General features: G+C 47.9%; 1 protein-coding gene across 1 annotated transcript in view; it reads left to right on the top strand.

The window, feature by feature from the left end:
• Positions 1-12,231, top strand: part of RAB6B (RAB6B, member RAS oncogene family) — a 68,721-nt gene that overhangs the window by 42,197 nt on the left and 14,293 nt on the right. The window contains exons 3-5 of the mRNA XM_050779668.1: positions 9,130-9,183; positions 9,403-9,508; positions 11,187-11,298. Coding sequence (XP_050635625.1) covers positions 9,130-9,183; positions 9,403-9,508; positions 11,187-11,298 — 272 coding nt within the window. The remainder of the gene's footprint in view (positions 1-9,129; positions 9,184-9,402; positions 9,509-11,186; positions 11,299-12,231) is intronic.

The following is a 12,231-nucleotide window of genomic DNA, read 5'->3' as shown; positions in this document are numbered from 1 at the left end:
TGGCTGCTGTAGTAGCTTTGCAGATTGTTCTCAAATTTCTCAACCAGTAAAACTGTCTGTGCCTTATTTGAGGCAATAGATGATGTCAAAGAGCTAGAAATTTTCTGGTAACTGAGGCCCAGCCAAGGCCCTCTTAAAAGTTCTTGTTTTGGCCGGGCGCGGTGGCTCAAGCCTGTAACCCCAGCACTTTGGGAGGCCAAGACGGGCGGATCACGAGGTCAGGAGATCGAGACCATCCTGGATAACCCGGTGAAACCCCATCTCTACTAAAAAATACAAAAAACTAGCCGGGCGAGGTGGCGGGCGCCTGTAGTCCCAGCTACTCGGGAGGCTGAGGCAGGAGAATGGCGGGAACCCGGGAGGCGGAGCTTGCAGTGAGCTGAGATCCGGCCACCGCACTCCAGCCTGGGCAACAGAGTGAGACTCCGTCTCAAAAAAAAAAAAACGAAAAAAAAAAGTTCTTGTTTCTATTCTGTCCTTAGAGAGCTGACTTTTCTCTTCTGGCAAATGAACTTCATCTTAAGTGGGCGCTGCTGAACTATTATTGCTGATGACCATAAGATTATGACAGTAGGTAGCCAGATAGTATGTGACCCCCAGGAATATTCAGTGACAGCTTCAGGGCACATGACAGGTTCAGAAATGAAGGGATTTCAGGAAGGAGAGGGAGTACAACTGAATAGTCAAGAGCAGGGACTTTGCACTCAGGGTTACTGATACTGACACCACTGACTGTGTGACCTTGGTTCTGAGTAAGCCTTGCTTTCTTCTGTGAATAGCACCTTCTCATGCATAAGCATCTCTCCCTCTTGTCTCTCACCCCGTACAGGGCATCTGCCACTCCTGGACATCACAACCTTCCCAGACTCTGATTACAACAGAAGGCAGTTTGCAAACTTTACTGCACAAATGAGTTATCTGAGGGCTTGTCTGGAATTCTGATTCCCAGAGATTGTGGTTCTGTCTGTCTAAGTGGAGCTCAGGAACCTACATGTTTAACACGCTCCTGATGTGATTCTGATGCAAGTGACTCGTGGGCTACATACTGAGAATCACTGAATCACTGGCCAGTGGGAGAGATTGATCAGTATGAGATCTTTCCAGTTTAACAGAGAAAGTGTTAAATGAGGGGCCCTGGACCAACCTGAGGGCCCAGAAAATGATTTGTAGAAGAGCTGAATCTTGAATTCCAGATAAGTATAAACCATGTGGAAGAGCATTCCAGAGGAGGGAACAGTATTAGAAAAGGCCCAGACACACAAAGGAACTTGTTTGTGAGGAGTTCTGAATAGAATATTATTTCTAAAGTATAAAGTGTGGGCTGGGCAAGGAGGAAATGAGTCCATAGAATGCCAGGGACAGGCCCTGAACAGCATTATAGGCCAGCTTGAAGTGTTTGAGCTATTTCTTAGAGGCAGTAGAGAGTGATATGATCATATTAATATTTCAGAAAAATAACCCTGTGCAGTGGTTTCAATGTCACCATCAAAACTCATATTGAAATTTAATTGCCATTGTGATGGTATTAAGAGGTGATCCTAGAAGGATGCAGCTACTTAAAAAAAAAAAAAAAGGTGGAGCCTTTAAGTGGTGATTAGGTAATGAGGGCTTCACCCTCATGAATGGATTAATGCAGTTATTGCAGCAGTGGGTTGATTACCATGGGAGTTTGGGCCCCTTTTTCTCTCTGTGTTCACTTTCCCTTCCACCTTCTGACATGGGATGGCACAGCACAAAGGCCCTCCCCAGATATCAGTGCCATGTTCTTGGACTTCCCAGCTTCCAGAATTGTGACAAGTAAATTTCTTTTTAAAATACATTATCCAGGGAGGCTGAGGCAGGAGAATGATGTGAACCTGGGAGGCGGAGCTTGCAGTGAGCCAAGATCGCGCCACAGCACTCCAGTCTGGGAGACACAGCGAGACTCCGTCTCAAATAATAATAATAATAATAATAATAATAAAATAAATTATCCAGTCTGTGGTATTCTGTTACAGCAGCAGAAAATGGACTAAGACATCCTGCCTGCTACATGAAAGATTAATTACAGTGGAAAGCATGAGGGATAGTCAGGAAGCTGTTGGTGTTACTTAGGTAAAAAAAGTTCAGTGTCTAAACTAGGGCAGTGGGGTTGGGGATGGAGAAAAAGGGAGCTGGGTGAGAGCCCTTAGGAGGCCAAGTAACCAGTTCAGTATTCATTTGATGTGAGGGAACAGACAGCAAGTAAAGAGGAGCAACTCAGGAGGGCTTTCAAGGTTCCAGAGACGTGGGCGCCCTGGGTGGTCAAGGTGCCATTTATTGAAATAGGAAAAATAGCAGAAGCAGGTTTGGAGGAAGATGATAGGCTCTTTTCAGAGCATGCTATATTTAGTCAACTGTCTAGTGGATAATTAAATGGGATTTGTAGTAAGTAGCTGGATGCATAGATTTGGGGCTCAGAACAGGGGTAAGGCCTGGGTTATAGATTGGGAACTGATCAGTATATCATAGTGAAGCATCGAGAGTAAATGAGTTCCCCCTGGCCGGGCGCGGTGGCTCAAGCCTGTAATCCCAGCACTTTGGGAGGCCGAGATGGGCGGATCACGAGGTCAGGAGATCGAGACCATCCTGGCTAACACGGTGAAACCCCGTCTCTACTAAGAAATACAAAAAAATAGCCGGGCGAGGTGGCGGGCGCCTGTAGTCCCAGCTACTCGGGAGGCTGAGGCCGGAGAATGGCGTGAACCCGGGAGGCGGAGCTTGCAGTGAGCTGAGATCCGGCCACTGCACTCCAGCCTGGGCGGCAGAGCGAGACTCCGTCTCAAAAAAAAAAAAAAAAAAAAAAAAAAAAAAAAAAAAAAAAAAAAAAAAAAAAAAAATGAGTTCCCCCTGAAACAAAACAGTAGGAAATGCCAACATTTTAGGAAAAGAGAGGTAGAAGATCCTACAAGAGAACAATAAGGAACAGCAATTAGAGAGACAGGGAAAGCCAGAAACAAGTAAAGTCATGGAAAGCAAAGAAGAAACAAATGCCATAGAAGAGGAATGGTCAGCAGGGTCAAGTGTGTTGAGTCTGGCCTATACAGTGTCCTCGTGATTTGGTGATGAAATGGCAACTGATGACCATAGCAAGAGCTATGAGCAGAGAGAGAGAAACCAGAGTGACCTAGCTGAGAAATGGGTGGGCATAGAGGAAATGGATACAGTGGGTTTGAAGTCCTTTTCCAAGAAGCCCATTGAGAAGAGGTGAGAGATCAACAGATGACTAGAGAGCACCTTAGTGAAAATGAGGGATTTTTCCACTCAAAGATGTGAGAATCTTGAGAATGTTTTTTTGGATGAAAGGAAAGAGTGAGTAGAGAATGAGACATTGAGACACAGAAGAGAAAGGAGATGGCTGAGAAAGCATCATCCAGAGAAGGCCAGGGCCAAAAGGGCCTAGGAAGAGGCTTTCTTTAAACAGGAGAAATAACAAATACTCAGAGCCTGGAGGTGTGTGGGGATAAGTCTGGACATACGTAGACAACTTTGCAAATACCTTTTGAGTCTTGACTGCAGTCTCAGCTGTGGACATTTGACAAGTCACTTAGCATCTCTTGTATTCCGTTTTCTTAGCAGTGACACAGAATACAGAAGAGCCTAACTCATCACACAGATTTATTGTCCAGATTAAATTAAGTAATGTATCTAAAGCAGTTAGTACAAGAGCTGGGAAATGATGAAGTGCTGAGATGTTTAGTTGTTGTTACTATGTATGTCATTGTTACTGTGATAGGAAGCAATCAAGGACAAGTAGCATGTTTTTATATTTGCCCATAGATTTGCCATTTCTGGTGCACTTGTATTCCAGCCTTAAAGATTCTAATTTCCGTCTACAAAATTTCTCTTTAGCCTAAAGCATCTCTTACAATGAGTGCATGCTGGTGACAAATTATGTGACTTTCCCTTATGTGAAAATGTTTATGTTTTGTCTTCATTTTTGAAGAAAATTTTCACTAGCTATAGAATTCTAGGCTGACAGGGTTTTTGTGTGTGTGTCTTGTTTTATTTTTTAAGCAGTTTAGAGATGTTATTCCCTTGTCTTCTGTCTTCCATTGTTTATGATGATAAATCAACTCTAATTCTTACCATCGTTCCCTTGTATGTAACGTGTTGTTCTGTTTTCTGGCTGCTATTACGGTTTTCTATTTTTTTATTTTCAGCAATTTGACTATGACATACCTTGGTTTAGTTTTTTACAGATTTACCCTGTTTTAGGTTCACTGAACTTCTTGGAACCGTGGGTTGATGTTTCTAATTAACTTGGGGGAAATTGGGGCTATTCTCAAGATGTTTTTTGCTTGCATCTGTTTCTGCTGTCCTTCTGAGACTCTAGTTCCGTTTTTTATTTTATTATTTTTTGGGGGATGCAGTCTTGCTCTGTTGCCCAGGCTGGAGTGCAGTGGTGTGATCTCAGTTCACTGCAACCTCTGCCTCCCAGATTCAAATGAGTCTCCTGCCTCATCCTCCTAAGTAGCTGGGATTACAGGCGCCTGCCAAGATATCCGGCTAATTTTTATATTTTTAGTAGAGATGGGGTTTCACTGTGTTGGGCAGGCTGGTCTCAAACTCCTGACCTCAGGTGATCTGCTTGCCTCGGCCTCCCAGAGTGCTAGGATTTAGGCATGAGTCACCATGCCCGGCCTCTAATTGCATTTATATCAGCTCACTTCATATTGTCCTAGGAGTGCTTGAAGCTCTCTTTATTTTTATTGCATCATTTTTCTCTCTGTGCTTCAGTTTGAGCAATTTATTTTGGCCTGTCTTCAGGTTCACTGAGCTTTCCTCTGCAGTGTCCTAGCTACTGTTGTTTAAATCCAATACATTTTTATTTCAGATATTATAATTTTTAGTGTTAAAAGTTCCATTTCGTTTTTAGAATTTTCATAAATCTCTTGACAGTCACCCATTGTTTATTTTTAATTTTTTTTTTACATATTTATAAGACTTTTAAAGTCTTTGTCTACTAATTCAACATTTGGGTCGTGTAGGGGTCTGTTGAGCTTTTTCCCTTGATTATGGCTTGAATTTTCTGTTTCTTCACATTTCTAGTCCTTTTTTATTATACAGTGGACCTCATGAATAATAAGTTATAGTCCTGGATTTTGTTACCTTCCTCTGAAGAGTGTTGTTTTATTTTAATAGGCAATTAAATGATGGGCAGTTAATATATTTTACGGAATGGTTAGTTATCATGTATGGACCTTGTTAAGACAGATGTCTTCATCCATTCAGGTTGCTATAACAAAATAGACTGGGTAATGTATAAGCAATTGACATTTATTGCTCACAATTCAGGAGTCTGGGATTTCCTTCCAAGATCAAGCCTCCAGCAGATTCTGCATCTGGTGAGGACTTGCTTTCTGCTTCAAAAATGTCACCTTTATGCTGTGTCCTCCGTGGTGGAAGGGACGAACACTGTGTCCTCACACGGCAGAGGGGAGCCAGGGCACTCCCTTAAGCCTCTTTTATAAGGGTTCTAATCCTATTCAAGAAGTCAGAGTCCTCATGACTTAATCATTTCCACAAAGGATGTGCCTTTTAATACTGTCACATTGAGGATTAAGTTTCAGCATTTGAATTTGAGGTTGCAGGGGACACATTCAGACCATAGCAATAGATTTATTTTGGTTTTCTCTTAGTCCTCTGGTGTAACCCTCAGTCCTGAGATGATCTTGTTCCTCCCAAAGCCAGCCTTTCTGGTGTTTCAGTGGAGTCTGAGGTGTTTTTGAAATTCTTTTAATTTGGTGGGACTGGGGAGTTTCTTCAGGAGGCAAATTGATTTAATGTAGAATCTACCTAGTTCTCTTCCATTCCTTCAGCGATTGTAACCTCTGAGTACGTTTTTGTTTTGTTTTGTTTTGTTTTTTTCTTCTGAGCCAGAGTCTTGCTCTGTTGACCAACCTGGAGTATAGTAGTGTCATCATGGCTCACTGCACCCTCAGCCCCACCAGCCTCAAGCAATTCTTCCCCCTCAGCCTCACAGGTAGCTGGGACTACAGGTGGGCACCCCTGCACCTGATTAATTTATTTTTTATTTTTTATAGAGGCAGAGTCTCACTATATTACACAGGCTGCTCTCAAACTCCTGGGTTCAAGTGATCCTTATGCCTCGGCCTTTCAAAGTGCTGGGATTATAGGCATGAGCCACTGCGCCCTGCCTCGTCCTGCTTTTGATCATTCTTCAGTGCTTGCAAATTGTTATTTCTTGTATTTTTCCAGATATTAAAATAGTTTTCTGTGCGAGGGTTTGTTTGATACAAGCCACTCAGCCATTATTGAAAGCAAAACTTAGGAATATGTTTTTGAGCAGAGCTGAGGGCTCAGTTACACCCAGAGACAATGCCAATGCTTTGGCGCCATCTCCACAACTATGGAAGTTCTTCAGTGGCTCAGTGGCCTGGTCAGATGGAGAGTGTGGCTAGAACAGGTCTGAGAGAGTGGACAGTTAAGGGACCAGAAGTTTCTCTGATGGGGAAGCTGGAAGTGGGAATTAAGAGAGAGCTGGAGAAAATGGGATGTTGGCCTCGTTCAGTTTCCTCGTTGCTGCCTCTGGTCAAGCTGTTATGGGATGTGAGAGAAAGTATATGGATGTTCAGTAATGGTGTTTATGATTATGGAGGCCACTGGGTTGAGCTTTGCTGGGACTTCATCCAAGTAGCACAATTCCTTGTTTCATTTGGTGACTTCTCTGCCCTTCATGGAAGCAGAAGTGCCTTGTGACATGTGAGGTGTGATGGGATTGTCATCATTACAGTTATCAGTAGCATTACCATTGGGTGCCTACCTTTGAGGGATACATTTCTCCGTGGTTCTTTGCTTGTTAGTTAGGCTATAGTTAGGCTATGTTAACAGAAACCCAAAATAACAGTGGCTTAAACAAAATAGAACAATTGAGCAGTCCAGCGCTGCTGAAGTAGCTCCTCAGGGTCAGGGAGTCAGGCTTTGTTGATGTCATCGCTCCTCTGTCATCCTCATCTGGATGGGCCACTATGACTCATCCCCACCGGACAGTGGGAAAGGGAGCAGCTGTGGGTACTCCTTGACCACAGAGGACCTGTCCCCAAATATGCCTGCATCACCTTCACATCCCATTAACCAGAACGTAGCCACCCAGCTGCAAAGAAGGCTGGGAAATATGGTCTTTATTTGGGGCAGCCCTGAGTCCATCTGCACACCCAGAATTCTGTTACTATAGAAAGGGAGACTACATACTGGGGACAACCAACGGTCCCTGCCACCAGACCTAAGCTCATGCACCTGGTTTTCTTTCAAGGGTGACTCTACAAAAGGAGCATGTCACTCCTGGGGAACCTGTTGAGCACTGAGGAGTTGAGAGACTTCTACCTGCTATGCACATTTCTCCATAAGGGAATCAGAAGACAAGGATTGTCAATCTAACATATACCTGTGAAGGAAAAAGTCTGCATCCACAAGCACTGGTCATTGCAGATTTGTCCCTCGGTGGCTACAATATGCGAAGCTGGGCTGGAAAGAGCCCAGGTGCTGCCGAGGTTGCAGCTCTGATCTTCCCAGCCCTGCTCCTGATGAGTGAAGTCACACTAGGCATGTCCTTTAACCCTCTTGGTCTGTTCTTTCATCGCCAAAGTAAGGGATTGATTGGGTTGTATCTAAGGTGCTTGTCTAGTGCCCTCATTCTAGCATCATATGCTCCAGAACATAGAATCACTCTCCATATCTTTGTGTTATGAAGCAAGCTTCCAGGAGGATGCAGCCACCCTCAGTCCTTTGTGGAACGATTTAGGAGTGTGACTATGTAAACATGTACACTTGTACACACACATTGGTGCACACCTTTGCATTCAGCCTGGGGGGCCTGGAGACATGACCTTTTCTATTTTCTTGGGCTTCCTTTGGTTTTGTTTTTTGCAGTCGAAAATCATAGCATTCCACACAATTAAACTTATTTATTAAACTTTATTTCAAAGGACTTTTCCTAATTTTAGAACTGTTATATGTTCATTGTGGAAAGTAGAGAAAAGTGTAATGAAGGAAACAAAATGCACTGCCACTATTCAGACTGTGATGCTATTAACGTTTTAGCAGATTCCCTTCACTTCATTGTTGAAGAAAGCATGAATAATACTCATAGATCTACTTGAGTTAATCTAATTGGGATCACTCACCACATGATGTTTTATAACCTGGTTTTTTTTTTAACTGGATGACCATTTCCCCAAAGCCTTAAATATGTTTTCAAGAATGTGATTGTTAACAGCTGCCAAGGATTCTAATCACATGGATGTACCACACTATGCTTATTCAGTGCCTTGGACATTTGGGCTGTGTCAAAGTCTTTGTTATTATTGATTACATAGCAATGATATCTCCATCTTACATTGACAGCATCTCAGTCCTACTGACAGGTACTGGGTGCATGTGAGGCCCAGAGAGGTTGGTGGCCTGCCCAAGGACACACAGAATCCTGGCCATCTGGCCACAAGACTGGCTGCCTCTCGCAGGTGCCAGGGCAGAAGAGGCATAGGTGTGGCACAGGGGAGCTGGTGACAGCTTCCAACGTTTTGGCTTGAGAAGAAAAGAGCCAGTGGGGCCTCCCAGCGAGAGGCCACTCTGGGTGGTCTGCAGTGCCCGCACCTGAGAAAAGCCATGCTGCTGTTTGCCCCCACACAGCAGCAAGCTGCCTCCTCCCACCCTCCCGAGGCCTGTGTTGAGCCCAGGGCCATGCTTTAGGGCAGCGGGAAGAGGCTTTGGAAGCTGCAGATTAGGCCGTGAGGGGAACAAGGCAGGGAGCCCAGGTGGGGAGGGCAGGATATGTGTGTTGAGTGGCCTGAGTGGCCTTGCTCCTGGGGCGGCCTCCTCACCACGGTGCTCTCACTGCTCCCGAAGCACTTTCCCTCTCCAGAGAGGATCTCGCCCTATAAAGGCCACCCCCATCTTTCCTCAGCTTGATCCCTCAGTAAGAGGGCTGCTGAGTAGTGGGTGGAGGGGCAGGGAGGACAGAGGATGGCCACGTTAGACCTGACATGGACGTCCCCTCTTGCTGGTTACGCCACCACCTGCGGTCACCAGGCTTTTGCCCCTTTGCATGAGACCTTTTGGTTTTGACTGTTCTGTGCTTTTCTCTAACAGGCAACCATTGGGATTGACTTCTTGTCAAAAACCATGTACTTGGAGGACCGCACGGTGAGCACCTAATATTAGGACTGGGAGGGACAGGGAGGGTTCCTTTGGGCTTATCCCCTAGGATCTTTAGCTGGTCACCACTGAGAGCCCCTGCCGACACTGGGGACTGGAGCTGGTGCTGCCAGCATTGCAGAGCCTGGCTCTCCCAGTTCCCCGGACCAGGAGGACCTCACTGCCCCACTGACCCATCTGCCTGTGGTCCTACCCTCCCTGAGACAGGTGCGACTGCAGCTCTGGGACACAGCTGGTCAGGAGAGGTTCCGCAGCCTGATCCCCAGCTACATCCGGGACTCCACAGTGGCTGTGGTGGTGTACGACATCACAAGTGAGTGAGCGTCTGCGCCTAAGGGAGGGTGGCTCATTGGGGGTTCCAGGGCCCAGGTGTGACTGTGGCCAGGCCTGTGTGTATGCGTGTGTGTGTATGCATGTTTGTGCACATGCATCTGTGTGCACACGTGTGTGCGATTGCTCCCTAAATGGAGAAAGGCAGGGAGCAGTGGTGAGTTGCCTTTGAACACCAACATGTTTTCCACTGCCCCCCACCCTCCTGCAACAGGCAGGGATTTACAGGGCCAGGTTGGCCCTGCTCAGAGCAGGGGCCAGCATGTGGTGTGAGCAGATGCTCACAAGGTCGGCCCTGCTCCAGCCTCTCTGCACCCTCCCTCTCCCTGGCTGTCAGAAAGCTCCCTAAGGAGCTACTTCTGTATGTGTGTCACCATGGGAGAAGACGCTGGTCCCTAGGTCAACCCCGGCCCAGCAGCTGTGGGTGCAGGACTCCCTGGGAAGGTAGGCCAAGGGGGTCTGGAAGTGCAGTAGACTGGTAATCCTTCTCCAGCACCGTGGCTCTTCAGGCCAGAGCAGGTGTTCTTAACAGGACTGCACAGCCTCGAGGGCGCACAGGGCCAGAGGTGGGGGCGGGGGCCGATGCAGAAGCCAGACCTGCAAGGCTGCTGTAATGGAACACACCTGATAAGCCCTCAGGGCTGTGGTTACCATGAAGTGGGCGGATGCCCTAGGTGCTGTCCACAGCCCTAAAATCACACAAGGAAGCATGTGTGACCCCACGTTGGTGCATGCCCCCACCACCCATCCTGCTGCCCTGGCTCTGCCCGCCCCCTCTGTCCACCCCTCTTCTGACCACAGGCCCCATCCACACCTGAGTGCAGGTGGGAGCTGGGCCCATAAGGGCCTGAGTTCACATGGCCTGAGGCGCATCAGAAGGGATACCAGGCTGTGTGAAACTGAGGCTTCTGAGGACAGCTGCCTCCCCTCCCCTTGGGTGTGCAGGCTGCGGAGTGGTGGGCTTTGCCTTAGAGCTGCTCTGCCCTGCAAGGCTTGTCATGGCAGCTGAGGGAGGTCAGGCTGCCAAGAAGTGGCCTTGTCTCTCCTGGATTTTTGAGTGCACCTGGCTCCCCTGACTAGTCCTGGGGCCACCTTTCCCCTCCTCTCACCTGCAGAGCCTGAGGGTTCTCTTCAGAAATCCCTCTGGCCTTCCCCTAACTCTCCTGAGCTCCCCTGGTGGGGAGGCCACTCAGTAGGGTCCTTCCTTCCCTAGAGGCTTCTGTGTCCTCCTCTGCCCACCCCTCACTGTTTCCAAACTTGCCAAGTTGTGTGTGTGTGTGTGTGTGTATATATGCACACACGTGTGACCCAGTTCTCACACTCCACTCTGAATCCCCAGAGTCAGGTCTGACTCTCAGGCGGGCCCCTAAAGCCACTATTTCATGTAGCAAATCATGACGCCATGATCTTCCAGATGGGGTGATTCCTCTCCCACAAAGGGCGGCTAAACAGTGCAGGCGGCTCCCAGGGCTGCAGGGCAGGGCCCGGTTCCCTCTGAAAGGCCCTACCTGGCTGATCTGTGTTGACTGAGCTCGTACCCTCCCTGGGTATCTGAGGGCACATGCTCACCCTCCCTCCTGCTCCTGGCTCACACATCCCCTTCCCATCTCCTGCTGGTGGCTGGCCCTGGCTTTCAGTTTTTCCTCACTTTCTGCCTCCAGATCTCAACTCCTTCCAACAGACCTCTAAGTGGATCGACGACGTCAGGACAGAGAGGGGCAGTGATGTTATCATCATGCTGGTGGGCAACAAGACGGACCTGGCTGATAAGAGGTAGGTGCAAAGGGCACACAGGTGCAGGGTACCACCCTCCACTCCTCTCCAGCTGCTCCTGGACGGGGAGCTCTGGGATGCGTGGGTGGTGTGTCTGTGCTTCTGACCATGCATCCGGAAAAGGTCCCTTGAGACACTAGGAGCTTTGAGAACACCTGGTAGACTCTCACCCCTGGGTGTCTCATCTGTGAAGCCCTGTCTTCCACCACCAGGCAGGGGCGGGGCACTCCTCCGTGTGCTGTCTACACAGAGCCCTGTGCACCTGGCTTGGCCCAGCAGTGCATGGTCTAAGACCCTGCCATGGCCACAGCACTGCCCCAGACACAGCAGTTCCCTAAGCCCCAGTGTGTGTACTGCGAACTGTCTGTGCCTGTGAAGTGTCTGCACCAGTGTGCATGGGGGTGTGAACACCCTGGGCCCTAGGTGTGAGCATGCAGAGCATTCAGACCACAAACCTATAGCTGTAGCCTGCTTAGCCTGGTTTGTGGCTGCATCTGGCATGAAGCTTTCTCTGAAGAGTCTCCTCCATGCTGCCCTCCATGCACAGGGAGAACTGAGGTGCCATGTGTGTACGCTGTCCACTCGTTTCACGTGACCCTGACTTGGGCAGATAAAGTGACAGGCCATGGACTCCAGCAAGCAGTGCAGGCTTCCGCAGTGTCCCTTGAGCACCTGAGGAATCATCTGAATTAGAGCCTGCTTTACTAGAGTCCTGTCCTTAAAGTAAGGAAAACTGGGCTCAAATCCCAGTACAAAGGGCACCTAGGCCCTTCATACCCTCACCCACTTCTGCTTGCCCCATCATGGAGCCCTCTCTGCTAAGCAGCTTTGTGGCCCCGGGGGAGACACTTTTAGCATTAGTGTTCTCATACGGAAAATGCGACTAATAGCACCACCCAGAGTGGACTGTGTGGCTTGAATCTCTTCTCAAGC

This window comes from Macaca thibetana, chromosome 2 (genome assembly GCF_024542745.1).
Source record: "Macaca thibetana thibetana isolate TM-01 chromosome 2, ASM2454274v1, whole genome shotgun sequence".
In the NCBI taxonomy this organism is placed as follows: Eukaryota; Metazoa; Chordata; class Mammalia; order Primates; family Cercopithecidae; genus Macaca; species Macaca thibetana.
This window is presented reverse-complemented; position numbering and strand designations above follow the sequence as displayed.